Source organism: Sturnira hondurensis, unplaced genomic scaffold (assembly GCF_014824575.4).
Source record: "Sturnira hondurensis isolate 20B ecotype Veracruz unplaced genomic scaffold, ASM1482457v3 Scaffold0001918, whole genome shotgun sequence".
NCBI classification, from domain to species: Eukaryota; Metazoa; Chordata; class Mammalia; order Chiroptera; family Phyllostomidae; genus Sturnira; species Sturnira hondurensis.
The window spans coordinates 1,095,055-1,120,974 of NW_028074549.1; the positions used below are offsets into that span (position 1 = coordinate 1,095,055).

General features: G+C 38.4%; 1 protein-coding gene across 7 annotated transcripts in view; it reads left to right on the forward strand.

Moving 5' to 3' along the window:
• The window catches only part of RCBTB1 (RCC1 and BTB domain containing protein 1), an 84,387-nt gene that overhangs the window by 52,582 nt on the left and 5,885 nt on the right, over positions 1-25,920 (forward strand). For all 7 annotated transcript variants that reach the window (XM_037037823.1, XM_037037838.1, XM_037037830.1 and 4 more), the window contains 6 exons: positions 1,525-1,632; positions 2,022-2,164; positions 3,179-3,369; positions 15,814-15,940; positions 18,368-18,519; positions 19,053-19,183. In XM_037037823.1, coding sequence (XP_036893718.1) covers positions 1,525-1,632; positions 2,022-2,164; positions 3,179-3,369; positions 15,814-15,940; positions 18,368-18,519; positions 19,053-19,183 — 852 coding nt within the window. The remainder of the gene's footprint in view (positions 1-1,524; positions 1,633-2,021; positions 2,165-3,178; positions 3,370-15,813; positions 15,941-18,367; positions 18,520-19,052; positions 19,184-25,920) is intronic.

Below are 25,920 nucleotides of genomic sequence, written 5' to 3' on the forward strand. Positions count from 1 at the left end.
AATACAGTTTACAAGATATAAGATTAATTACAATAGAAGTTGAGAAGAAAAAGGGGGGAGGGAAAACATACACACACACTAGAGAAGGAACAAAAAAGAAGCACCCTTTCTTTGTTGGTTTCAAACTGTCCAAACCGGTTTTTCTGGTTGCGGCACCTCTGAGGGCAGGTTTGCAGGCGTGTGCGAGCTGGCTGCTGATTGGGCTGTGGTCGCGCACACCCCCAGGAGGCTGCTTGTGTCCCTTGGTATCCAGCATCATCCTCTTAGTCCTGTGGTGGACCTGGGTGTTCCCACCCCTCTCCTGGATTGCTTCTGGTAGTTTGGTCCGTGAGGCAAGCTGCGGTCTTAGGGCCCCTCAGTTCACTTTCCAATAGAGACTTCTCCACAAAGCCTGCCTCTCAGCCTAGCCCAATCCCAAAAGACCGGATCGACAGTGTCCTTAAATCCCTTGGGCTAGTGGGCTGGCGGGCTGGGGACCACAGAGTCCGCAGTTGCCACCCTTTACATTAACTTAAGCCCATAGGTCTCTGCCTGGTATTAACCTGCCTGCCTAGATGGGGAGTGGGGCAGTCAGTTCTCTCCCACAGAGTCTATTGCCTGCCCACTGGGTGCTGGGCCTCTGGAGTTCCCTCCGCCACAGGGGCCCCGGCCCTGGATTCAGACGGGGCTTCTGTTTCCCACTGATGGTGCCGGCCCAGATTGGCCGCTGCTTCTGGAACATACTCCTGCTCCGCCTGAGGTCGCCCACCTAGGGCACGCCCAGGCGCAGCTCGCAGCCTAGGAGGCCGCAGGCGCGCAGCCGCTTTTGTCCTCACTCGCCTTCTTGAGTCCTCGCCGACCCGCAGGTGTCTGGTTCCTCTGTCACACTCTGTGGTCTCCTATTTTCATAAATGTTGGGGAACTGTTGGTTGATTATGCTGTTCTTCGGTAGATCCGCCTGGATTTTCCACCAGATTCACGGGAGCTGGGTTCCCTCCGTGCTACTCTGTCGCCATCTTAACCCACTCCATGGAGTGTTTTAATCATCATTGAGCTCTGCCCAGATCTCCATGTTCTGAGAGTCTTTCCTTAACTTTCTGTAGCCAAAGCCTTTCTCCTTTCTGCTTCTACAGTACCTTGATAATATCTCTATTATAGCAATTGCCACTTGGCTGCAGAAAGTTTGCATGTGTTTATTGTCCCTGTTAAATGGTGATTAAAGACATATTCCTAGTACCTTTCACAATGTCCTGACCTATGATAGGTGCTTAATAATTGTTAATGAGCCTCAGCTTCTTCATGTGTAAAACAAGAAGTAATGACTTGCCCAAAGCCATTCAACTAGTACTGGTAAGTTATAGAGTAGGAACTGATGCCAAATTCTGTTCATTCCCCACCTCTTAAACAACTTTTATTTGGAGATCAGTGTAGGATCACATAGAGTAGAATATGAGTGTTGGAAGTGAAAAAAAAAGCATGACTGATTTATTGTTCCCTCTCACTAGCACTTTTTAAAAGGCCATTCTCTCCCTTTTTCTTTCTAAGGTATATGGCTGGGGTTACAATGGCAATGGTCAGCTTGGCTTGGGAAACAATGTCAATCAGCTGACCCCTGTGAGAGTAGCAGCTTTGCACAGTGTGTGTGTGAACCAGGTATGTTTGGTGGACTCTTAGCTGCTAATCCCCATCTGTCTTCCCTGCTCTGACTTGGAGGAATGTTGGAGATTTACTCTTCAATAAAATTTTTTGAACAATACCTGTGCCTTCATTTTCCACATTTAGTATCATATCCTCCCTAAATTCTGATGATGGGAAGGAACACCATGGTGGTGGCACGTTAGCCTTAACAAGTGAAAAAAGCGATCAGAAAAACTCAGTGGTCTCAGGTTTAGGCTTTTCTAGTGTTTTTTAATGTTTCAGAGAATGTTATCCCATACCTGATGATGAACTGGTGTTCTGTAGAAGCTGGCTGTAATCTTTAGATATTTTTCCCTGTCTTTCCTGTTTTCCTGTTTATGGTAACCATTTAAATTTACTTGCAGATTGTCTGCGGCTATGCACATACTCTAGCACTAACAGATGAGGGCTTGCTCTATGCCTGGGGAGCTAATACATATGGGCAGCTGGGAACTGGCAATAAAAATAACCTGCTAAGCCCAGCACACATCATGGTGGAGAAAGAAAGGTAACTGGCTGTACCATGTCTTGGGATCATGTGTGCATTGTGGACTTGGAGCTATGTGTGTTTGGCTTGGTGTGTGCTGGAGCTATGGTGTTTGGCTTTGTAACTCTTCTGTTTATTAACATTCTTATTTTGAACAAAGAGTTTGAATACCAGCTAGAGTGAACATGAAGTTGATAGGATTCTTATGCAGCTATCTAAAATAACCTCTTGATTGATATGCATTAATGCGTCTTGATAAAATCCTACAAACTTCTTGTTGCCCATTTAGTGGAGAAGTGAAAGAGGGTCTACCACCATGTTGAAGTATAAAATTTTCCTTTGAGCCAACTAGAGCAACTTGTACCTGAATAAAAATTGCCCTTTAAAGGACATTATCTGTTTAAATATTGCTTTGATGTAATGTGTGTTACTGGAATAGATGCTTAATGTTTGTTCAGCCAAATCATGAGGTGTTGTTACCTACCAAGTTTTAGAATGTTGACTTTTGATACTGGGACACTGCCTAAGAAAGAGACTAAGAAATGTAGTAACTCTGGCTTGATGCCCATTTGGCTTGGGGTGTTCAGGGTTCATGACCCCTAGCCCAGTGTTTATCAGCCTGATGAGTGTTCTGAGTTCTGGAAGGGTGAGAGAAAAAGTTGTATTGTAAGGAAATGGTATATTGAAGATTTGTTTTGTTTTGTTTTTACTATGGTCTAAGCCCCCAGAACTGTCAGAACATTTTTGTCAGAGTCCACTTTTCTCATTTACTTTGGTGTCTAGTCCCTTTTTCCAGATTTTCCTCAACAGTTATGTATTATTTATCTTAACTCAGAAAGGTTGAAAAGTAGGGCAACAAGGAAGCACTCTTGCTCTATCGTTTGATTTTGTCCGTAGGACATGATAGCTAATGTCCCTTGATCTGGAGCTGTTTTTGAGGTGTTCCAAGCATGAACATTTTATTTACCTTGTGTAATATGTTGTGAGCTTTTATGATACAGAAATGACACATCCATTTTTCTTAAAATATTTCAGGGTAGTAGAAATTGCAGCCTGCCACTCTGCCCACACATCTGCTGCCAAGACCCAGGGTGGTCATGTGTACATGTGGGGCCAGTGCCGGGGCCAGTCAGTGATCCTGCCTCATCTCACCCACCTCTCCTGCACAGATGACGTGTTTGCCTGCTTTGCCACTCCTGCCGTCTCCTGGCGCCTCCTGTCTGTTGGTAAGAAAGCTCAGGGCTACTTCTTTCCACCCAGGAAGAATCATCCTGTCAGCTGACCAGTTTTCCTGCATATTTGCTGGTTATTTTCCCTTTTAGGTTCTAGAATGTTTTATTCCCCATTAAATTTAATCTTTCCCCAAATTAGATTTGCTTAATGAAATTTATTAATATGTTATAAAACATTACATGGATTGTTTTCTCCCTTTAAGTGTTTTCATTTTAATTGGAAGGCGAAATTCATATATTACATAAAATTAACCATTTTAAAGTATACAATTCAGCCGCATTTAGTTATTCACAAAGTTGTGCAAACCTCCATTGATATCAAGTTCTAAAACAGTTTTATCAACCTAAAACAAAACCCTGTACCTATTTAGCAGTCACTCTGTGCTCCCTTTCCCCCACCACTGGCCAATTTGCTTTTTATTCCTATGCATTTACCTCTTTTGGACATTTATGTAAATGGGATAATACAATATGCAACATTTTGTGTCCAGCTTTTTTTACTCAATCTTTTTGAGACCCATTTATGTTGCAGTATGTATTAATACTTCATTGCTTTTTATACCTGAATAATATTCCATTGTGTGTATATACAACATCTCATTTATTCATTTATCTGTTGAAGGATATTTGGATGCTTTCCAATGTTATATTCATAACAATGCTATTATGAATAATGCTGTTATGAACATTCATGTACAGATATTTGTGTGAGTAACCTGTTCCTAAGTACTTTTGTTGTTATACTAAATTTATTATGTAATTCAATATAATATGAACCAAAAATGGATTTTAGAAAAAGTGAAAAACTTGTGGTTTTGAAGGTGGTGTCTTAGCCTCACCTTTTCTCTTTTTCTTTCATCCAATTTCAAATACATTTATTTTAGAGGGGCATCAAAACAAAGGTATTATAAAGGGTACTAGAAATCAGGGTGTTTTTTCTAAGAAGACATTAACAGAGATTATAATTTCTTTTTATTTCTTATTCATGTCTGCCTTTTTCTTCCCAGTTATTCATTCATTTATATAAAGAGGAAAGAAATAGGTCATAATGCATCAAGTTTTAGCATTAATGTAGCTCTTGATGACCAAGGGTTTTGGGTTGCTCAGCAATTGATATTGAAAACTAGTCTTATAATACATGTCATCCTGAGTTGTGTCAGACAGCTGGAACTGTCCCATCATCAGGTGACCAGTCTTTATGGTCTTATAGGCAAGAGTATATTTTAGCAGAGTTAAGCTGCTATGTAACTTAAAGTGAAACATATTGAACATTATCAGATTTTTTTAATAATACAGCAATTTTTTTACAGTGCCTATTGTGATTAGAAAAATTTAGTTCATCATAAAAGTCTTAGAAGAAAACAGGCGTTTCGTAGCAATAATTTTCTCTTAGCAGTAAATTTTTTCTGATATATTGCCTCAGGCAACAGAATAAAAAACAAATGTACTCATCATCTAAAAAGCAAAGGAAACTATCAGCAGATGAAAAGACAATCCACTGAATGGGAGAACATATTCACCAATAATACATCTATCTGACAAGGGTTGTATATCCAAAATTTATAAAGAATGCCGAGAGCTCAACATCAAAAAAACAAACTATTAAAAGATGGGCCAAGGGACTCAATAGACACTTCTCCAAAGAGGATGTACACATGGCCATTAGACATATTAAAAGATAATCGATGTCACTAATCATCAGAGAAATGCAAATTAAAACTATATCTTTTCATACCTATTAGAATGGCTGTCATCAGTAAATCAACAAAAAACAAGTGTTGCAAGGATGTGAAGAGAAGGGAACCCTCATGCAGTATTGGCAGAAATGCATATTGGTGCAGCTACTGTGGGAAATAGTATGGAGTTTTCTCAAAAAATTGAAAATGGAACTGTTGGATGTCAGAGGAAGGGCAGTGTGAAAGATCCCCTTGAACTTTCATAATCGAATATCTATAACTCAACAAAGGATTCCCTGCTCAACACACAAAAGACCTGAGAGATCCATACATTGAAGCATCTAAAGGTAGGTGAGCCAGAACAAATGGAAATGATGAGAACATAGAAGGACCGAGACGATCCACAGATATAGCCTTGCAGCTGGAAGCTCTTGGTGGGGCTTAGCCTGGAGAGGGGAGGGATTCAGTTGTAGCTGGTGCTCCCTTCAGCCAGGAGGAACAAAGAGATTTGAAGGAACAAAGTGATTCTTGCAGGAGTGAACAGTGGGAGCTTCAGCTGAACCCAGAGACCTGGGCAAGGACACGGCACAAGGACGGGGCCGCAGTTGTTGGGTGGCAGGATTCCAGAAAGAAGAGCAAAGCCATGGAGCCCTACCATCCCTAGCCTTCCAGAGCTCTCTTTCCTTCACCCTTGGTATCAGGTTGTGGAGCAAAGTATCTGCAACCCAAGACCTGCTACTATAGAATCACATTTTTTTCCCTGAGCAAAGGATGCACTCTGTGACCGATCCTAGGATGCAGGGAGGACCCTGTGGAGGTCTGAGGTTGCTATTACCTTTGTCCTGGAGGACAAAAGAACAAAGAAGCTGGCCTGTTCCCCAAACCTACCCTTCTCCCACACATTTGTAGCATTTGGCTGTGGAGGTTGCACTGGGACTTCACAGAACTAAAAAGTTTGTAATTCAGAGCCACCTACTGGAGAATAAAAGAAAGACCTCTTTGTATTAATCTGCTAGAGAAGTAGCACTTATACATAGATGCCTAGAAAGAAGAAATCCATCAAATACTGTGAATAACAGAGGTAGCAAGGCAGCTCAGGAAGAAAATGAATCTCTGGAAAACATACTTTAGGAACATGGAAATATGTAGTATAAATGACAGAGAATGCAGGATTGTGGCTCTGAAAATTCTCAACAAGCGAGAAAATACAGGCAATTTAATGCAGATAACAAATAAAATGAGTGTATTACCAAACAGATTGAAAGTTTAAAAAAGAACCAAACAGAAATTCTGGAGGTGAAGAACTCATAAAAGAATGAACTAGTGAGCACAGAAAATACAGCTGACCAACTGGTGGAAATAATTATTTATATGGATGATAGAAATCTAGAAATGATGCAGAGAGAAAAAGAGAAAGACTTGAGCATAAAAAAATGAAATAGCTCTATAAAAACTATCTGACTCCATCAGAAAGTACAATATAAGAATAATAGGCATACCAGAAGAAGAACAGAGGGAGAAGGGAACGGAGAGTGTATTTAAGCATATGGAAAGTGCTAGACTCTCAAATTCAAGAGACAAATAGAACACCTAGTCACCTCAGTCCTAAGAGGCCTTCTTCAAGGCACATTGTATTAAAACTATCAAAAATTAATGACAGACTTCCGGTCAAGAGGGAGGTGTAAGTAAACATGCTCCATCTCCTTGTGCAGCCACAGATAGAATTACAACTAGACGTCAAAACACATAACACCCAGAACCATCATAAAATCAATTTGTATGTAGGTACAACAACCAAGGATATAAAGAAGCTACATTCATCCAGATGGGTAGGAGGGGTGGGGCTGTAGAGACAGGTGGGGAGGTATGGAGATGCAGTGTGGTGCAGAGAGATAGCAGCAGCAATGGAATAGGTGGTCCGATATTCACATGTGGTAGATAAAAGTATACCCAAGGGATACCTTGGGAGTGATCGATTACAGCCTTAGGCCACACCATACAGCCCAGGGTTCCAGCACCAGGAAGATAAATCCCCAACTTCTGACTGTAAAAACTAGTGGGGGTTGGGTCAGCAGAAGATTTTCAGGAGATTCTACTTAAAGGGCCTGCACAATCTTAAAACATATGCAGACCTGCCTCTTCTGGGACTCAGCACCAGGGCAACAGGTGGAAGGGCACCAGTTGCACAGAGCAAGTGCCAGGCAAAATTCCAGAAGCCAGGCAGTAGCATTGTCCACTCTCCAAGCTCTCCCCCAACACAGAACCACAAAGCAGTGAGATAGGCTGCCCTACCCTGGTGATTACCTCAGGTTCTGCCCCATAAAATTTACAGGTGCCTTTTCTACAACAGCCCTTGCAACTAAGGTAGGAAGTCAAAGCAGCTCTGCCTAATTCACAGAAACAAACACAGGGAGGGTGCCAAATTGAGGAGACAAAGAAATATGGCCCGAATGAAATACCAGAGCAACACCCCAGAAAAAGAACTAAAGGAAATGAGGCTAATCAACCTGTCAGATGCAGAGTTCAAAACACTGGTGATCAGGATGCTCCGAGAACTCATTGAGTACAGCAACAAAATTAAAAAGACCCAGGAAGAAATGAAGGTTACAATAAGTGAGATAAAAGTCTACAGGGAATCAACAGTGGAGGGGATGAAGTTGGGATTCAAATAAATGATTTGAGACATAAGGAAGAAATAAACATTCAAGCAGAACAGCAAGGAGAAAAAAGAATTATAAACAAGAATAATATAAGTTGCCTCTGGGACATCTCTAAGTGCACCAACATCCAAATCGTAGGGATGCTGGAAGAAGAGGAAGAACAAGGAATTAAAAACTCACTTGAAAAAATAATGAAAGAAAACTTCCCTAATTTGGTGAAGGAAATAGACATACAAGTTCAGGAAGCACAGATGGTCCGAAACAAGTTGGACACAAAGAGGAACACACCAAGACACATCATAATCAAAATCCCACAGGTTAAACATAAAGAGAGAATCTCAAAAGTAGTAAGAGAAAAGCAGAGAGTTGCCTGCAAAGGAGTTTCCATAGTCTGTCAGCTGATTTCTCAAAAGAAACTTTGCAGGTGAGAAGGGAGTGGTAAGAAGTATTCAAAGTGATAAAAAGCAAGGCCCTACAACCAAGATACTCTACCCAGCAAAACTATTATTTAGAATGGGAGGGCAGATAAAGTGCTTCCCAGACAAAGTAAAGCTAAAGGAATTCATCACCACCAAAACATTATTACATGAAATTTTAAAGGGACTTATCTAAGAAAAAGAAGATCATTAAAATGGCAACAAATTTGCAACTATCAACAACTGAATCTAAAAAAAAAACAACCACCCAGAACAGGAACGGAATAATAGATACGGAGATCATTTGGAGGGTCATCAGCTGGTAGGGGGAGGGAGAATAGAGAGGAAAAGGTGCAGGAATTAAGAAACATAATGGTAGGTAAAAAAAAAAAAATAGGGCAATGTTAAGAATACTATAGGAAATAGAGACACCAAAGAACTTATATGCATGACCCATGCAGATGAATTAAGAGGGCAGAGTAAATTGCTAGAGGGAATGGAGAGGGGACAAAGGGGGGAAAATTGGGTCAACTGTAAACACAAAATTAATAACACTATTTTAAAAACTAATGACAAGGGATTCTCAAGGCAGTCACAGAAAAGAAGAAAGTAACCTGTAAAGGAAAGCCCTTTAGGCTATTATTGCACTGCTTAGCAGAAACTTTACATGCCACAAGAGAGTGGACCAAATATTCAAACTGCTGAGAGAAATTACCAGCCAAGAATGATATAATATTTAAAGTTATTCTTTATATATGATGGAGAAATAAAGACATTTCCAGACATCCAGAAGCTGAGGAAATGTATCATCAGAAGACTTCTATTGCAGGAAATACTCAAGGTAGTTATTCTACCTGAAACAAAGAACAAAATGTCACAAAACTACCAGTAAGATCACCAGCAAACAGCATAAACAAGGATATAATTTGGGACACCAAAAACATAAAAAGGGAGGGTGTAAAGGTCTTAATTTATAAAGCAGAATGGAGATCAGATGCATTCAAAAGAAAAATGACTACTGTATACATGAAACTTTCTTTTTCATAAACTTTCTTATTTTTTTCTTCTTCAAAAGAAAAAAACTTTCTTTTTCCTCTTTTTCATAATGGCTATCACGTACAAAGTCTCCCAAACTGAGACACATAGCTTAAGAAAAAGAGGAAATAAGTATAGAATACCACCACAAACAAAAACAACAGACAGAAACACAAAGGAAAAGATCCAATGGAGGAACATAGCTACCAGAAAACAACAGACAGACTGGCTGTAGGAAAATCTCATACATCAATAATCACCCTAAATGTAAATGGATTGAATTCACCAATACAGAGGTACAGGTTAGCAGAATGGATCAAAAATCAAAACCCAAGCATGTGCTGCCTCCAAGAGACACATCGAAGTTGCAAAGACAAAGTTAGATTCAAAGTGAAAGGGTCGAAAATGATTATACAAGAAAATAACACCACAGAAAGTAGGTTTACCCATACTTATATTTAACGAAACAGATTTTAAGATAACAAAGGTAAGAAGAGACAAATATTGACATTTTATGATGCTAAAGGGGACACTGAATCAAGAAGGGGATATAACACTTCTTAATATTTATGCAGCCTGAGAGCACCAAAATATATATAGCGACTACTAACACAACTAAGGCAAGAAACAGACAAAAACAATCATAATTGGGGATCTTAATACTCCTTTGATAGCTCTAGATAAATCATTCAAACAGAAAATCAGTCATGAAATATAGACCTTAAGTGATACATTAGAGAGACCAAATGGACATAATAAACATTTACAGAGCCTTTTATCCTAGAACATCAAATTACACATTCTTTTCCAGTGCACATGGAACAGTCTTAAGGCTAGACCTTATTTGGGGTAACAAAACTAGCCTTCTAAAATTCTAGAAGGTTGAAATTATACCAAATATATTCTCTGAAAACAATGCTTTGAAATTTAAAATCAACTGCAAAAGAAGTAAAAAAGCCCACAAATATGTGGAGATTAAACAACATATTATTAAAAAATTAGTGGATCAAAGAAAAAATAAAAGGTGACATCAAAAGATACAGAGAGACAAATGACAATGATTATGACATACCAAAACTTCTGGGTTGCAGTGAAAGCTGTTACAAGAGGGAAATGTATGGCTCATCTTAAAGAACTAGAAGAACAAAACCAATCCAAAGTCAACAGAAGAAAGGAAGTAATAAATACTAGAGCAGAATTGAATGAAATAGAATACAAAGGACTGTACAAAAAATGCAACAAAGAGCTGGTTCTTTGAAAAGGTTAATAAAATTGAAAAAATTGGCTGGACTCACTAAGGAAAAAAGAGAAAAGACTCATATAGATTTACAAACAAAATCAGAAATGAAAGAGGTGATGTAACCACAGACATTATAGATACACACAGAATAATACTAGGATACTATGAAAGACTGTTTGCCACCAAATTCAGTAACCTAGAAGAAAACAGTAAGTTCCTAGAAATACATAACCTTCCTAGACTGAACTATGAAGAATTGAAAAATCTAAATAGACCGCTAAACAGTGAGGTAACTGAAACAACCATCAAAAACCTCACCCAAAATAAGTGTCCAGGAATGGATGATTTAACCAGTGAATTTGATACTTATCCTCTCAAACTCTTCCAAAAAATTGAAGAAGAGGCAATACTTCTCAACACATGTTATGAGGCCAACATAACCCTGATGACCAAAATCTGGCCAAGGATACCACAAAAAAAGGAAACAACAGACCAATATCTCTGCAAAAATTGCTCTGACTGGTGTGGCTTAGTGGATTGAGCACTGGTGTGCAAAAACAAAAGGTTGCCAGTTCAGTTTCCAGTCAGGGCACATGCCTGGATTCCAGGCCAGGTCCTCAGTTGGGGGCATGCAAGAGACAGCCACAACTAGTTGATGTTTCTCTTGCTCGTTGATGCTTCTCTCCCTCTCTTTGTCCCTCCCTTCCCCTCTGTATGAAAATAAATAAACAAAATATTTAAAGAATAAAAAAATAAAGATGCAAGAATCCTATGCAAAATATTAGCTAATCAGACACAAAAAAATTACAAAAATCATACATCACAGTCAAGTTTGGTTCATTGCAGAGGCACAAGGATTATTTAACATATGTAAATCAATCAGTATAATATACCACATTAACAAAACAAAGGATGAAAATCATAGGATCTTATTAATAGATGCAGAAAAATCATTTGATAAGATACAACATCTATTAATGATATAAACAATAAAATGGGTATAGAAGGAAAGTTCCTCAACATAATAGATGCCATACATGACAAACCCTCAGCCAATATCATACTCAATGGTGAAAACTGAACACTTTTTTCTAGAATCAGGAACAAGACAAGGATGTCCACTCATTGCTGTTTTTCAGCATAGTTCTGGAAGTCTTAGCCAGAACAATCAGGTAAAAGAAAGAAATAAAAGGCATTTGGGTAGAAGTAAAAGTGTCACTTTTTGGAGATGACATGATTTTGTTTAAGGAAAACCCTTAAAGACTACACCAAAAAGCTATTAGAAACAATAAACAGTAAAGTTGCAGGATCCAAAGTCAATGTACAAAAATCTACTATTTTCCTATATACTAACAATGAAACTTCAGGAAAAGACATGGAAAAACAATTGTTTTTGCAAGTGGAACCAAAAGAGTTAAAATACCTGGGAATAAACTTAAGATGTAAGGGACCTATGCACTGAAAATTACAAAGCATTGTTAAAAGAGATGGAGAAAGACACAATGGAATGGGAAGATAATCCATGTTCATGGGTTGGAAGAATGAACATAGGTAAAATGGCCATATCACCCAAAGTAATATCCATATTGCATTTAATCCCCATCAAAATCCCAATGTCATTTTTTAAAGAAGTGGAACAAAAACATCATATTTGTATGGAACTACAAAAGACCCCAAATAGTAAAGCATCCCTGAGAGAAAAGAACAAAGCCAGAAGTATCATACTACCTGACTCCAGATTACACTACAGAACTACAATAATCAAAACGGCATGGTATCGGCAAAAAAAAAAAAGAAAAGAAAAGAAAAACAGACACACTGACCAGTGGCCCAGAACTGAGAGCCCTGAAATAAAACTATATGTATATGGGCAAATAATTTTTGACAAACAAACCAAAAACACACAATGGAGAAAAGAAAGGCTCTTCAATAAGTGGTGTTGGGGATTTTCCTGCCACTGGAAAGTTGCACAGAGGTGGAGGCTTAGATGCATTCAAGATTCAGCTCCACCCATAATCTGCTCTTATGGCTGAGGAAGGCATTACTGCTGGAGGTGTAATGGACGTTAATACTGCTTTACAAGGTGTACTGAAGACCACCATCATCCATGGTGGCTTAGCATGTGGAATTTGTAAAGCTGCCAAAGCCTTTGTGTGTTTGCATACAACTGATGGGCCTCTGTATGTCAAGTTGGTGGCAGCTCTTTGTGCTAAACACCAAATCAATCTAATTAAGGATGAAAGCAATAAGAAACTAGGGGTATGGGTAGACCTTTTTAAAATCAACAGAGTGGGAACACCCCATAAAGTGGTTGGTTGCAGTTCTGTGGTGGTTAAGGACTATGTATGACAAGGAGTCTCAGGCAAATGATGTCATCAAGGGTACTTCAAATGCAAGACATGAACAAATACACTCTGCATTTGTTTCTCAAATGAATAAAAATGGTGCTTGGAAAATTGGAAAGCCACATGCAAAAGAATGAAACTTGACATAGTTTTCATCTTTGTTCATAGTTTGTCCCATGTACAAAAACTAATTCAGAAATGTATCAAAGACCTAAGTATATGATCTGAAATAATAAATCACATAGAAGAAAACATAGGTACTGAACATATGGACCTTGATCATGGAGAACATTTTGTGAATTTGATCCCAAAGGGAAGGGAAATAAAGGCGGTAATAAATGAATAGGACTATATCAAACTAAAAAGCTTTTGCACAGCAAAAGAAACTGCCAACAAAACAAAAAGGCAAACAACTTAATGGGAAATGAAATTTGCAAACATCCACTCCAACAAAGGGTTAATATCCAAAATGTGGGTATATAAAGAACTCATAGAACTCAACACCAAACAAAAAACAGTTCAGTTAAACAATGGGCAGAGGGCTTGAATAGACACCTCTCTCAAGAAGACATACAAACATTCCGCAGATATATATGAAAAGCTGTTTAACTTCTCTAGCTATTTGGGAAATGCAAATCCAAACCACAGTGAGGTATCTTCTCTCACCTGTTAACGGCTACTAACAGGAGAAGTGATAACAAGTGTTGGAGAAGTTACAGAAAAAGGAGCCCTCATTCACTGCTGTGACAACATAAACTGGTACAGCCACTATGGAAAACAGTATGGCAGTTCCTAAAAAGAAGTGTCTACACAAAAACCTCAAAAATGTGTATTGGCAAAGATATATGCACCTCTCTGTTTATTCCAGCATTATTCACAGTGGCCAAGACATGGAGACAACCAAAGAAAGTGTCATTCCGTAGAGGATTGGATGAAGAATGTATGGTACATTATACTGTGCATTACTACTTAGCCATACGAAAGGATGAAATACTGCCATTTGTGACAACATGGATGGGACTTGAGAATATTATGCTAAGTGAAATAAGTCAGAAAAAGCTAAGAACCATATGATTTTATTAATATGTAGAATCTAGTGAACAAAACAAAGTAATGAGTGAAATAGAAACAGACTATAGAGAACAGATCAATAGCTATCAGAGGGGAGGGGAGGGGAGGGATTAGATGAAAAAGGTGAACAGATTAAGCAAAAACAAAAAACTCATAGACACAACATTTGGTGATTACTAGAGGGAAAGAGGGGTGGGGGGAGGTAGAATAGAGTATAAGGGGGATGAATTGTGATGGAAGGAGACTTGCCTTTGGCTGATGAACACACGATACGATATACAGATCACGTACTATGGGATTATATATCTGAAACCTCTGTAATTTTATTAACTTGTGTCACTCCAATAAATTCAATTAAAAAAAGAAAATTTTATTCACATAATGGGACTATTTATCCATAATCACACATACGCATCACAGCCAAAGCACTCTGTCCACACCTTCAGATCACATGCTACCTAACCTGTACCTGTTTATAAAAAGCTTTCCCAGGTTTTTGCATCTTAAAATCCTGATCCCAAAAAGACATTTTTTTCTGAAGAAATATCCTAACATTTGTTAATGTTAAGCTTGGAAAAAATGTGGTCATTGAATGTATTTCTTAGATGATTTCTTTCCCTCTACTCACTAAGTCAGAGTGGTTTTTCCCCCTCAATTTATTATTTCAGATGAGTGATAGGAAGAGTCAGGTGGTGCCAGAAGCTAAGAGAAGGAAAGCTAAGAGAAGTTAAGACAATGCAGAAGTAGAGACACTGATAACAAGTTATTTTCTGGATAGTCTCTATAGCAATCTGGACTCCTGGACTCTTTGCCCATCTTAGTTATTTCTTTTATTTACCTGTGATCCAAGTTATAGGGTCAGAGAAAACACAATTTTTGAGAGATTGCTAACCTTTCCTCCCTAGCCAAGAAAGCTCTGCATCGTTTGTGGGTTGAGTGGCAATAGGTTAAGGTAACAGGGCTCAGACAAGTGATACTTTTCTTGTGATATTCTGATAATAAAGCTAGCTCATGGATAAGTTTGTGTTAGGTTTCAGCAGTTGTCTCTCCTACAAGAATTGCCCTGGTAACACCAGGTTACTGAGGGACATAGCTAAGTTATTTGATTAAGTCATCACTTTTATCTTGTGGGCAGTCACAACCTATCTCTATCCACAGTAGCTTCATTCAGTGCTGATGAGAGTCGAGTCTCTGGAACTTTATTTCCCTGTTAGCCTTCTTGTTTTCCTTTGTGCATGCATATAAAGCGCAAGAAAGTGTTACATGGATTTCTATTAGTGCCTTTACTTTTCTTCATAGTAACATGAATCTACTTACATATATCTGTAATCATAATACCAGTTCTCATCAGGCAATGAAATCCTGTTTTTGAAAAGCTGTTTTCTTTGAGTATATATTGTTACTAAGTTGATTAGCTCTGTTTTTAGATAGTGTATAACGATTATTTGTACATTAATTTGTAGGGTTGAGAGGGATGTTTAGACTTCAGGTATCAAGGGAAAAATATTTCTCTGTGTAAGAACATGACTTATCATTACCACTTAAGTGGTGAGTTTGTTTCTTGTGACTCCTTAAGTAGAATATAGTAACCACTTGAAACTACCCCAAAGCAGGGCAAAGGTATTGTTAGTGTTCCAGTCAAGGAAAATTGTCAGGTTCTTAGCCCTAGAAGAAAATCACTCAAGTTTTCAACAAGTAGCTATCAAGTAATCATGGGCTATCTATAACTTTTCTTTTTTAAAAATACACATTTCTGATGACTAATTTAGTGTATATGATTGGTTTTGGCCTTTTCAAATATGCATTTCTTGGTAGGTTATATACTCAGTATGCTTATTTTAATACTGTGAAACAGATTTGTCAAGTAAGGCATGAACTTTTTTGAAAATAATCTAGTGAAATTATCCGTAATGCTAATGATTGTCTTTTTGATGCCTGCCACATTGGGTATGTTTTCTCAGCTTTGTCTATTGATTATGTATTCGTTGCCTTCAGAGCATGAAGACTTTTTAACAGTCACAGAGTCCCTGAAGAAAGAATTTGACAGTCCAGAAACTGCTGACCTAAAGTTTCGAATTGATGGGAAATATATCCATGTCCATAAAGCTGTATTGAAAATCAGGTATTTTTGCATGAGATAACCTTACTTTCTCTTTATAGCATCTGTTTCTATGTTATTCCATAAATTGGGTACTGATAAGAAACAGCCTTGGCAGTAGAGAGAAATGGCACAACTTCTCTTTGCAGATAGTATCAGTCCACTCATTGAAGAGTTTTGTATGTACATGTGTGTATTCACATTTACACATGTGCCTTTTTGAAAAAGCCTAATGTACTATTGGTCTATATTGTCTTTAAATGAAGGATATTGTGAATATTTATTTCCAAGATACCTATTTACATGGTCAAAAAACCCACAAAAGATTGTCAGGGAAAAGTATATATATGAGGTCTGTATAGAAAAAATGTAGCCGTTGTTAATATGATGAGAAGAGTTGACACCGCATCCAAGGAGAGTGGACTAGAATGCGCACGCATAAACAATGATGACTTCACTGTTCTATTTAGTGGGGTAGATGCTGTTGAGTGGGCATGTGTACTGTGTGGCCATCGTATTCAAAATGACTCAGTAGAGCAATGAATCTGCATTCAATTTTGAATTAAGCTTGAACATTCCTCCACGGAAAGTATTTGAATGATTCAGAAGGCCACAGCTCTGGGCAGCTGGTGTTTGGCAGCTTCATCACGACAAAACTCTTGCTCATGCATTATGTCTTGTGCAGAGCTTTTTGGCAAAAACATTGAATCACCCAGGTGACTCAGCCCCCGTACAGCCCAGATTTGGCAGCCTGTGACTTCTAGCTTTTCCCCAAACTAAAATCACTTTTAAAAGGGAAGAGATTTCAGACTGTTGACGAGATTCAGGAAAATACAACAAGGTAGCTGATGAAGATTCCAACAAAGGGTTTTGCTAAGTGTTTTGAACAGTGGAAGAGATGTTGGGAGAAGTGTGTGAGGTCCCAAGTTGCCTACTTTGAAGGGGACTGAAGCATCATTGTTCTATGTATAATGTTTCTTGTATCTTACTCAATAAATGTCTGTAATAAATTTCATTACATGGCTGGATACTTTCTGGATAGACCCCCTGTTCCTCCTTTTGCTTTTAATTAAAGATTCATTCTTCTCAAGGAGAAAACTCTCATAGTCAGGAATGCTGGTCTTCTGGCCTAAGGGACATCTAATTCCCAATTAAAGAAAAATTCTTTAGCTGTATGTCAGGAGTTCTTTGTATAAATGTGATGGAACTTTGTATTATTAGTAACTGTTTGGACTGTTGCTCACTGATGTTGCCACTACAGAGAAAGAATCACATGAAGTCAGACCATTGCGAATTAAACTGGCCATTTACGTCTTTTTATAGGTGTAGTTGAAAACCTATTTGCAAAATAATTTGTTTAAGGGAATTGAAAAGCTCTATGCCATTCATTACTTAAGGGGATAAATATCTGCATTAAGGTATTAATTGAAAAATGAACTGGAAATGTTTCTGTTTGAACCTGTGGACAACCAGGCTGTTCCTTTCTTGTATAGTTTTCTGATCCATTTTTTATCTATTATTCCTTGCTTAGACATTCATTTCTTTTTACTCCTCAGATGAAGTAATTCCTTAGGTAAGTGGAGCCATTCTTCTGGAATTCTGAATGAAGTTTGAAAACATTTCATGTTTATTTACACGGTATCTCATTTTAGAAGGATTTAAAAGGATGATATTTTTAAAAAATTACAAAGTATGTCATGCTTTAAGAAAATCTAATATTTAGAAATCAGTTCCTCATACAGGCGGATTTCTACATGTTAATACAATACAAAAAGACCCACCTAGGTTTCTTGATATCATGGCTATCCTGGTGAATGTGTTTTATGAATACAGTAGTAACAGGGTTGAAAGGAGAAGAAAGGGAGCAGGGTAAATTAAAAAAAAACAATATAGAAAGTGATGGCCATTTTGAACATGAGTCAGAAGAAAAAGGAAAATTGTCTGTAACATAATAGAGCAGTAATCAGTTTAACTATAATTCAGTTAACATCAAAATAGATTTAAGAATATGCTGATTGCATAAAACAAAAGAAAGCCAGATGAGTCATTTGAATGTGTTACTTTGTAGTGATAAGTTTGAACTCTCATTTCTGAATTTCCTTTAGTATCATCTTTTAAAATACCTTTCTGTACATCTTTTAAAAAGAGAGTGAGCAAAAACTCTTTATATGAGGGCGGACTGCCAAATTGAATTAGTAGCACTGCAGAAGTGCTAGGTTTTCCTAGACTCTACATATAATCCTTAATATATCATAGGAGGTATTCATTAAAAATGAAAGTGAGTGTATGTAAAAGGCAAATATAAAAATCCTTGCCCATGGAATCTTTTTTTAGGGTGCTAGTTAAAGATTCATGATCCTGGTGTGTGCAAAGCCAATTATAATAAAGATACCTGTAACACATACTTATCTTATTCCATCAACTGAATTGACTTTTGCTGTTCTATTTTAGGTGTGAGCACTTTCGATCCATGTTCCAGTCTTATTGGAATGAGGATATGAAAGAAGTGATAGAAATAGACCAATTTTCTTACCCGGTGTATCGTGCCTTTCTCCAATTCCTCTACACAGACACAGTTGACCTACCACCTGAAGATGCTATAGGTATTTCAGCCACATTGGGAGTGGCCAGATCACATGGTCAAAAATATATATCCTCTTCTTCTTATGGTATTGAAATATGAAAAGTTTCAGATTCATTGGCTTTTATATGGCTTTTTAAAATATTTGAAATAAATATCTTTAATAATAACATTGCATAGTTGTGGTTAATAATTATGGACACAGTTTCTGACTGTGGACTTATTTTAATTTTTTAATGTTGAAATATAATTTCATAATGGATTTTGCATGCCATTTTGGAAAGAAAGTGAAAGGGGAAATTTCATTTTTTCCTTTTCTTTGTACCATAATAAAAATTGTATAAAGTGAGTATAAAGAGATGTATGTTGGGGATGTCAGGGAGGTAGAAAGTAACAAAGAGAACTTATTTAACTGAACTATGAATACTATTCATTAAGAAACTTCTACTGAATTACCAGCATAACTCTGTGCATCAAAATTAAATATATACCTATAAACTATAGGAAATTATCATAAAATTTATTAAAATGTCTACACTTTTAACTTTTTTTTAGGCCTTTTGGATTTGGCAACATCTTACTGTGAAAACAGACTGAAAAAACTTTGTCAGCGCATTATCAAGCAGGGAATCACTGTGGAGAATGCCTTTTCATTATTCTCTGCTGCAGTCAGATATGATGCAGAGGTAATGTACACAAACAGGAACTCAAACCATTATCAACTACCCATGTGCTCCTTTCTCTCCTTTTTCTCACTGAGACAAGGACCATGATGAGTAACTTCCCTTCTATTTAGGAAATCAGTGGAGTGAATGATCCCTGAATAATGAAATCTGGTCTTGCTGCTTCATTCTCTGTTCATTGTTTCAAAAATGGTTATTCTTTTACTTTCATTTTTAACTAAGAAACTGAGGTTCCAGTAGCTGTACTGCAGGTTGGAATATGAAGTGCACACCTAATTGGACTAACAAACAGCATATTTTAGTTCATCAAGGTCAGCATTTATATATTTTTAAGACCCACTTTGCTGTCTCCTTGCTACCCTGTCATTAGCCATGGATACCATATGGTTTATATCTGTGTATACTGTGAAATTCTCTCATTGTCTAAATATAACACATTATTCATGTGTGAAGAACTTGTTCAGGACTCTGTTTTGCACTGGATTGGATTCTTTGGGGATTCATGGATTTATAGAGAGTCTGGAATGAAGGGGCTTTTGGGAGTCTGAAATTTTGTTTATATGCATTTTTTTCTTTTTTGGCTTTCTTTTTTTAGAAAGAGAGAGGGAAACATCAATTTGTTGTTTCACTTATTTATTCATTCATTGGTTGATTTTTATGCGTGCCCTGATTGGGAATTGAACTCTCAACCTGGGTGTATCAGGGCAATACTCTAACCAACTGAGCTACCCTGCCAGGGCCTTATTTTCAATTTTTTGAAGTTAAGAACCAAAGCATCATCAGATTGTAAGCTCCTCATGAGCAGGGACTGGATCTTATTCATCTGCATACCCTACAGGGCCTGGTACATAATAGGTTTGGGATGATAAATGTTTGTTGAACCACCTGAAGGGAGCTTTAGGCTGGTATGGTTGATTTTACAAATTCATAGGGAATAACAGGTAGAGAGCAGTAGTTTGGAGTTCAAGATGTCAAGTTAGGATATTTACCCTAAGTGACACAATTTGTCTGTTCTTATAAGTGTTTTGTCATCACATGATGAGAGAACACCTGGTATCAGGAGATTTACCAAACACCACAAAGATCTGCACTATGGCCTTGGAGATGGGTGAAGGACAGACTTCATTTTTATGCGATTAAGAATCAAAGTGGACCATGATGTCTTCTATTTTCTTTTTTTTTTTGGTTTTTTAAAAATATATTTAAATATATATATATTGATTATACCATTACAGTTGTCCTATTTCCCGCCCTTCATTCCCCTCCACCCTGCACACCCCTCCCCCACCATTCCCTCCCTTTAGTTTATGACCACGTGTCTCAAGTTCTTTAGATTCCATACTTCCCCTACTATTCTTGCCCTCCCCCCATCTATTTTCTACCTACCGTCTATGCTACTTATTCTCTGTACCTTCTCCCCCCTTCTCCTCCTCTCACTCCCCTGTTGCTAACCCTCCATGTGATCTCCATTTCTGTGGTTCTGCTCCTGATCTAGCTATCCACTTAGTTTGCTTTTGCTTTAGGTTGTGGTTGTTAATAACTGTGAGTTTGCTGTCCTTTCACTGTTCATATTTTTCATCTTCTTTTTCTTATATAAGTCCCTTTAGCATTTCATACAGTAAGGGCTTAGTGATGATGAACTCCTTGAACTTGACCTTATCTTAGAAGCACTTTATCTGTCCTTCCATTCTAAATGAAAGCTTTGCTGGATAAAGCAATCTTGGCTGTAGGTCTTTGGATTTCATGACTTGGAATACTTCTTTCCAGCCCCTTCTTGCCTGTAAGGTCTCTTTTGAGAAATCTGCTGACAGTCTGATGGGTACTCCTTTGTAGGTGACTGTCCCCTTATCTCTTGCTGCTTCTAGGATTCTCTCCTTCATTTTCATCTTGGCTAATGTAATTATGGTGTGCCTTGATGTGTTCCTCCTTGGGTCCAACTTCTTTGGAACTCTGTGCTTCCTGGACTTCCTGGAAGTCTATTTCCTTTGCCAGATTGGGGAAGTTCTCCTTTATTATTTGTCTAAATAAGTTTTCCACTTGTTGCTCTTCCTCTTCCCCTTCTGGTACCTCCTATAATCTGGACATTGGGACGTTTAAAGATATCCTGGAGGTTCCGAAGGCTCTCCTGATTATTTTGAATTCTTGTTTCCTCATTCTTTTCTGTTTGGTCATTTTTTCCTTCTATTGCACTCCCTTGGTTTGAGTCCCAGTTTCCTTTACATCAATATTGGTTTCCTGTGCATTTCCCTTCATTTCACTTAGTTTAGCCTTCATTTGTCCCTCTAATTTGTGACTAAAATTGAGCAGTTCTGTGAGCATTCTGATCACCAGTGTTTTGAACTGTGCATCTGATAGGTTGGCTGTCTCTTGGTTGCTTAGAAGTATTGGCTCTGGGGCTTTGAGCTGTTCTTCTTGAGCCATAATGTTTTGGTCTGTCTGTGCCTGTTATGTATGAGGGACGGAGCCTCAGGTGTTCACTTGGGCTGGGCAACCCAGTAGCTGGGTTGTTATGCTGTATGTGGGGGTGAGGTCAGAGAGGGGCAATGGTGTTTTTTCCTCTCTCTCTGATTTCGGTCCCCTTTGCTGCTTCCTGCAAGCAAACCGGGTCCCCCTGTTGCTGGCTCCCAGGTTTGTGGGCCTGTGTACCCTCCAGGACCCTGTGTGTCTCTCCAACAAACTCTCTTTGAGCCTGGGAGCTTCTCCTGGCACTTCGACCTTGAAAGTTTTTCCATTTGGTGGTTTTAGGCTTTAATTCTCATCGCTGGGGCCCCATGAGCAGTCTGTCTTACTGCTTGCTCCTTCCCCTGATTTATCTGAGTGTGAATGTGTGACTGCAGTCAGCCAACTGCCTTGCACCCCAACTGGGTTCACCTATTGCCACCCCACACCTGGGATCTACCAACCGCTGCCTGAGTGCCTGGGTCTGCCAACCACCTTTTCCTGGGCAATCCCACTCCACCAGCCGCTGACTCCCCGTTCTTACCCGTCTGGCTGAATGGTTCGTTGTTGTCGGATATCCCTATAGTTCAGTTTTCTGTGTTTCGATTACGTTTTTGTTACTAAAACTTTGTTGTCTTTAAACTTGGTTGTGTGAGGAGGCAGTGTTTCCACCTATGCCTCCATCTTGGCTGGAAGTCCTAAGTCTTCTATTTTCAATTGTATACTATTTTTATTTGAAAGTATATTATGATTTATAAATATTTGATAAGGCCAAATATAGGTGACTTTCTCTGTAACCCTTTCAACAGATGGAATAATGATCAAAGGATATTTTTTAAAGATTTAATTGATACACTGTTTTAGAGACAGGTGGGGAAGGAGAAAGAGAGTGAACCGTCAGTGTGAGGTTGCCTCTTGCATGCCCCCTTTTGGGGACTTGACCTGCAATCCAGGCATGTGCCCTGACTAGTAATTGAACCAGTGGCCATTTGGTTTTCAGGCCAGCACTCTATCCACTGAGCCACACCAGCTAGGGCCAAAGGATATTTCTAATAGAAAATAGAAGTATAGTTTTTTCTCCTACCCTTTGATACCATGAGCTTCTTTATGGGAAATTGTATTTATTTTATTTTTTTTCTTTTTATTGAATTAATTGGGGGAGACACTGGTTAACAAAATGAAACTCATCAGATACATGATTCCATAACATGTCATCTGTACATTGTATTGTGTGTTCACCACCCTAAGCCAAGTCTTCTTCCATCACCATTTGTACCCCCATGCCCTCCTATACCTACTCCTGCTCTGCCTCTGGCAGTCACCACACCGTTGTCTATTCATGAGTTTTGTTCTTCGTTTTTTCTTTCAGCTTAATCATTCTACCTCCCCACCTGGCCCAGAAACCTTTCAACCCTCCCTCTCTACAGCTATTAGTCTTCTCTCTATAAGTCTGTCTCTATGTTGCTTGTTCCTTTTGTTCATTAGATTCCACATATGAGTGAAATCATATGGTAATTGTCTTTCTCTCACTGTCTTATTTCACTTAGTATCTTGCTGTCCAGGTCCTTCCATGCTGTTGCAAAGGGTAAGATTGCCTTCTATTTTGTGGCTGAGTAGTATTCCACTGTGTAAATGTACCACAGCCTTTTTTTGTGTACTCACCTACTAATGAGCACTTCCAAATCCTGGCTGTTGTAAATAATGCTGCAATGAACATAGATGTACATATATTCTTTTGAATTAGTGGTTCAGATTTCTTCAGATAAATTCACAGAAGTGGAATTGCCAGATCACCAGGCAGTTCTATTTTAAAATTTTTGAGGTAACTCTGTACTGCTTTCCACATTGGCTACACCAGTCACATTTCCATCACCAGTGCTGAGGGTTACCTTTTCTCCACATCCTTGCCAACACTTGTTTGTTGACTTATTGATGATAGCTTCTTCTGACAGGTGTGAGGTGATATATCACTGTGGTTTTAATTTGCAAGAAATGCTATTTCTTTAGACTTAAATTTTACCCTATGATATAATTTTAAATTAGCCAGTGCCTTTTCTTTTCAATTGGTGATTGATTTTAGAGTCTTTTCTGTGTTTCTCTATATTCCTTCTCACTGCTAGTGAGTTTCAAATTCTTGGGATGGGATGTTGCTGGCTAAAACCACCTGGAAAGAGGCAAACATCTTGACTGTAGTAGTTGGAAATTTCTTCCTCACTTCCAGCTAATGTGTACCTCAGAAAGTTTACAGAAAAAGTCTTATGTCAGCTGATCATTTCCTTGATTAGTTTTCTCTTTTTTTTCATTTTCAGTATAAATACATTAAAAACTCTGTTATTTGAGACCACAAACACATGTGGTCCCTTAGAGACTACTATAATATGGGCATATACTTAGTATTCAAAAATAAACATCAAGTTAAAAAAATAAATGAATACATTTGAAACACCTAATCACGAAGCTGTTCGTACTAAAAAAACTTTTAAAAAAACTCTACCAACACACTTAACATAGAAAATTAGAAAATAGAAGACAAAAATAAAAAGAATGACTTCTGATTTTTTGTTTCATTTTTAATGCTTTGTTGATTTTGCTATTATAGTTGTCCCACTTCCCCCCTTTATTTCCCTCCACCCTGCACACCACCTCCTAGCCACATTTCCCTCCTTTAGTTCAAGTCCGTGGGTCATACATATAAATTCTTTGGCTTCTACATTTCCTATACTATTCTATTGTCCCTCTGTCTATTTTCTACCCACTATTTATGCTACATACTCTTTGTATCTTTTCCCCCCTCTCCCTGTTCCACTCCCTCGATGATAACTCTCCATGTGATCTCCATATCTGTGGTTCTGTTCCTATTCTAGTTGTTTGCTTAATTTCTTTTAGGTTTGATTCTTAATAGTTGTGAGTTCGTTGTCATTTAAGTGTTCATATTTTTTATCTTTTTCTTAGATAAGTCCCTTTAACACTTCATATAATAAGGGCTGGGTGATGATGAACTCCTTTAACTTGACCTTATCGCGGAGGCACTTTATCTGCCCATCCATTCTAAATGATAGCTTTGCTGGATGTAGTAATCTTGGATATAGGTCCTTGCCTTTAATGATTTGGAATACTTCTTTCCAGCCCTTTCTTGCCTGCAAGGTTTGTTTTGAGAAATCAGATGATAGTCTTATGGGAACTCCTTTGTATGTAACTGTCTCCTTTTCTCTTGCTGCTTTTAAGATTCTCTCCTTATCTTTAATCTTAGGTAATGTAATTATCATGTTCCTTTATGTGTGCTTCCTTGGGACCAACTTCTTTGGGACTCTCTGAGCTTCCTGGAGTTCCTGAAAGTTTATTTTCTTTGCCCTATTGGAGAAGTTCTCTTTCATTATATTTTCAAATAAGTTTTCCATTTGTTACTCTTCCTCTTCTCCTTCTGGCACTCCTATGATTCAGATGTTGGGACATTTGAAGTTGTCCTGGCTGTTCCTCAGCCTCTCTTCACTTTTTTGAATTCTTGTTTCTTCATTCTGTTCTGGTTGAATGTTTATTTTTTCCTTTTGCTCCAAACCATTGATTCGAGTCCCGGTGTCCTTCCCATCACTGTTGGTTTCCTGTGCATTTTCCTTTATTCACTTTTCATAGCCTTCATTTTTTTCCCTCTAATTTGCAACCATATTCAATGAATTCTGTGAGCTTCCTGATTACCAGTGTTTTGAACTGTGCATCTGATAGGTTGGCTACCTCTTCATTGATTAGTTGTATTTCTCCTGAAGGTTTGATCTGTTCTTGCATTTGGACCAATTTGGTTTAGTTGTGTTTTTCCTGGAGATTTGACCTGTTCTTGCATTTGGGCCAATTTTTTTTGGGTCTTGGTTGGCCTGTGACGTAGTAAGGGGTAGAGCCTTAGGTTTTCACTAGGGCAGGGTAACCCTCATCCCTGCGTTGTGACACTGGATGTTGGGGGAGGAGTCCATGAGAGACCAGTTCTGCCTGCTTTGCTCTCTGCTGGTTTTGAGTCACTTCCCCTGCTACCCACAATCAAATTGGGCCCTTCTGATGCTGATTCATGATTAGGTGGGTTTGTGTATGTTCTAGGACCCTGTGGGTCTCCCCAGTGAACTCTCTTGTAAGTCTGGGAGTTTCTCCCGTCCCTCAACCCTCACAAGGTTTTTCAGTCAGAGGTTTTGAGCCTTTAGTTCCCTGTACTGGAACCCTGGACGGTCCAGGGTCTGTACGGTCTGCAACCATACTGTGGCACGGTCTGTCTCATTCCCCAGTTTATGTGCACACAAATGTGGGACCACCCTATCCAC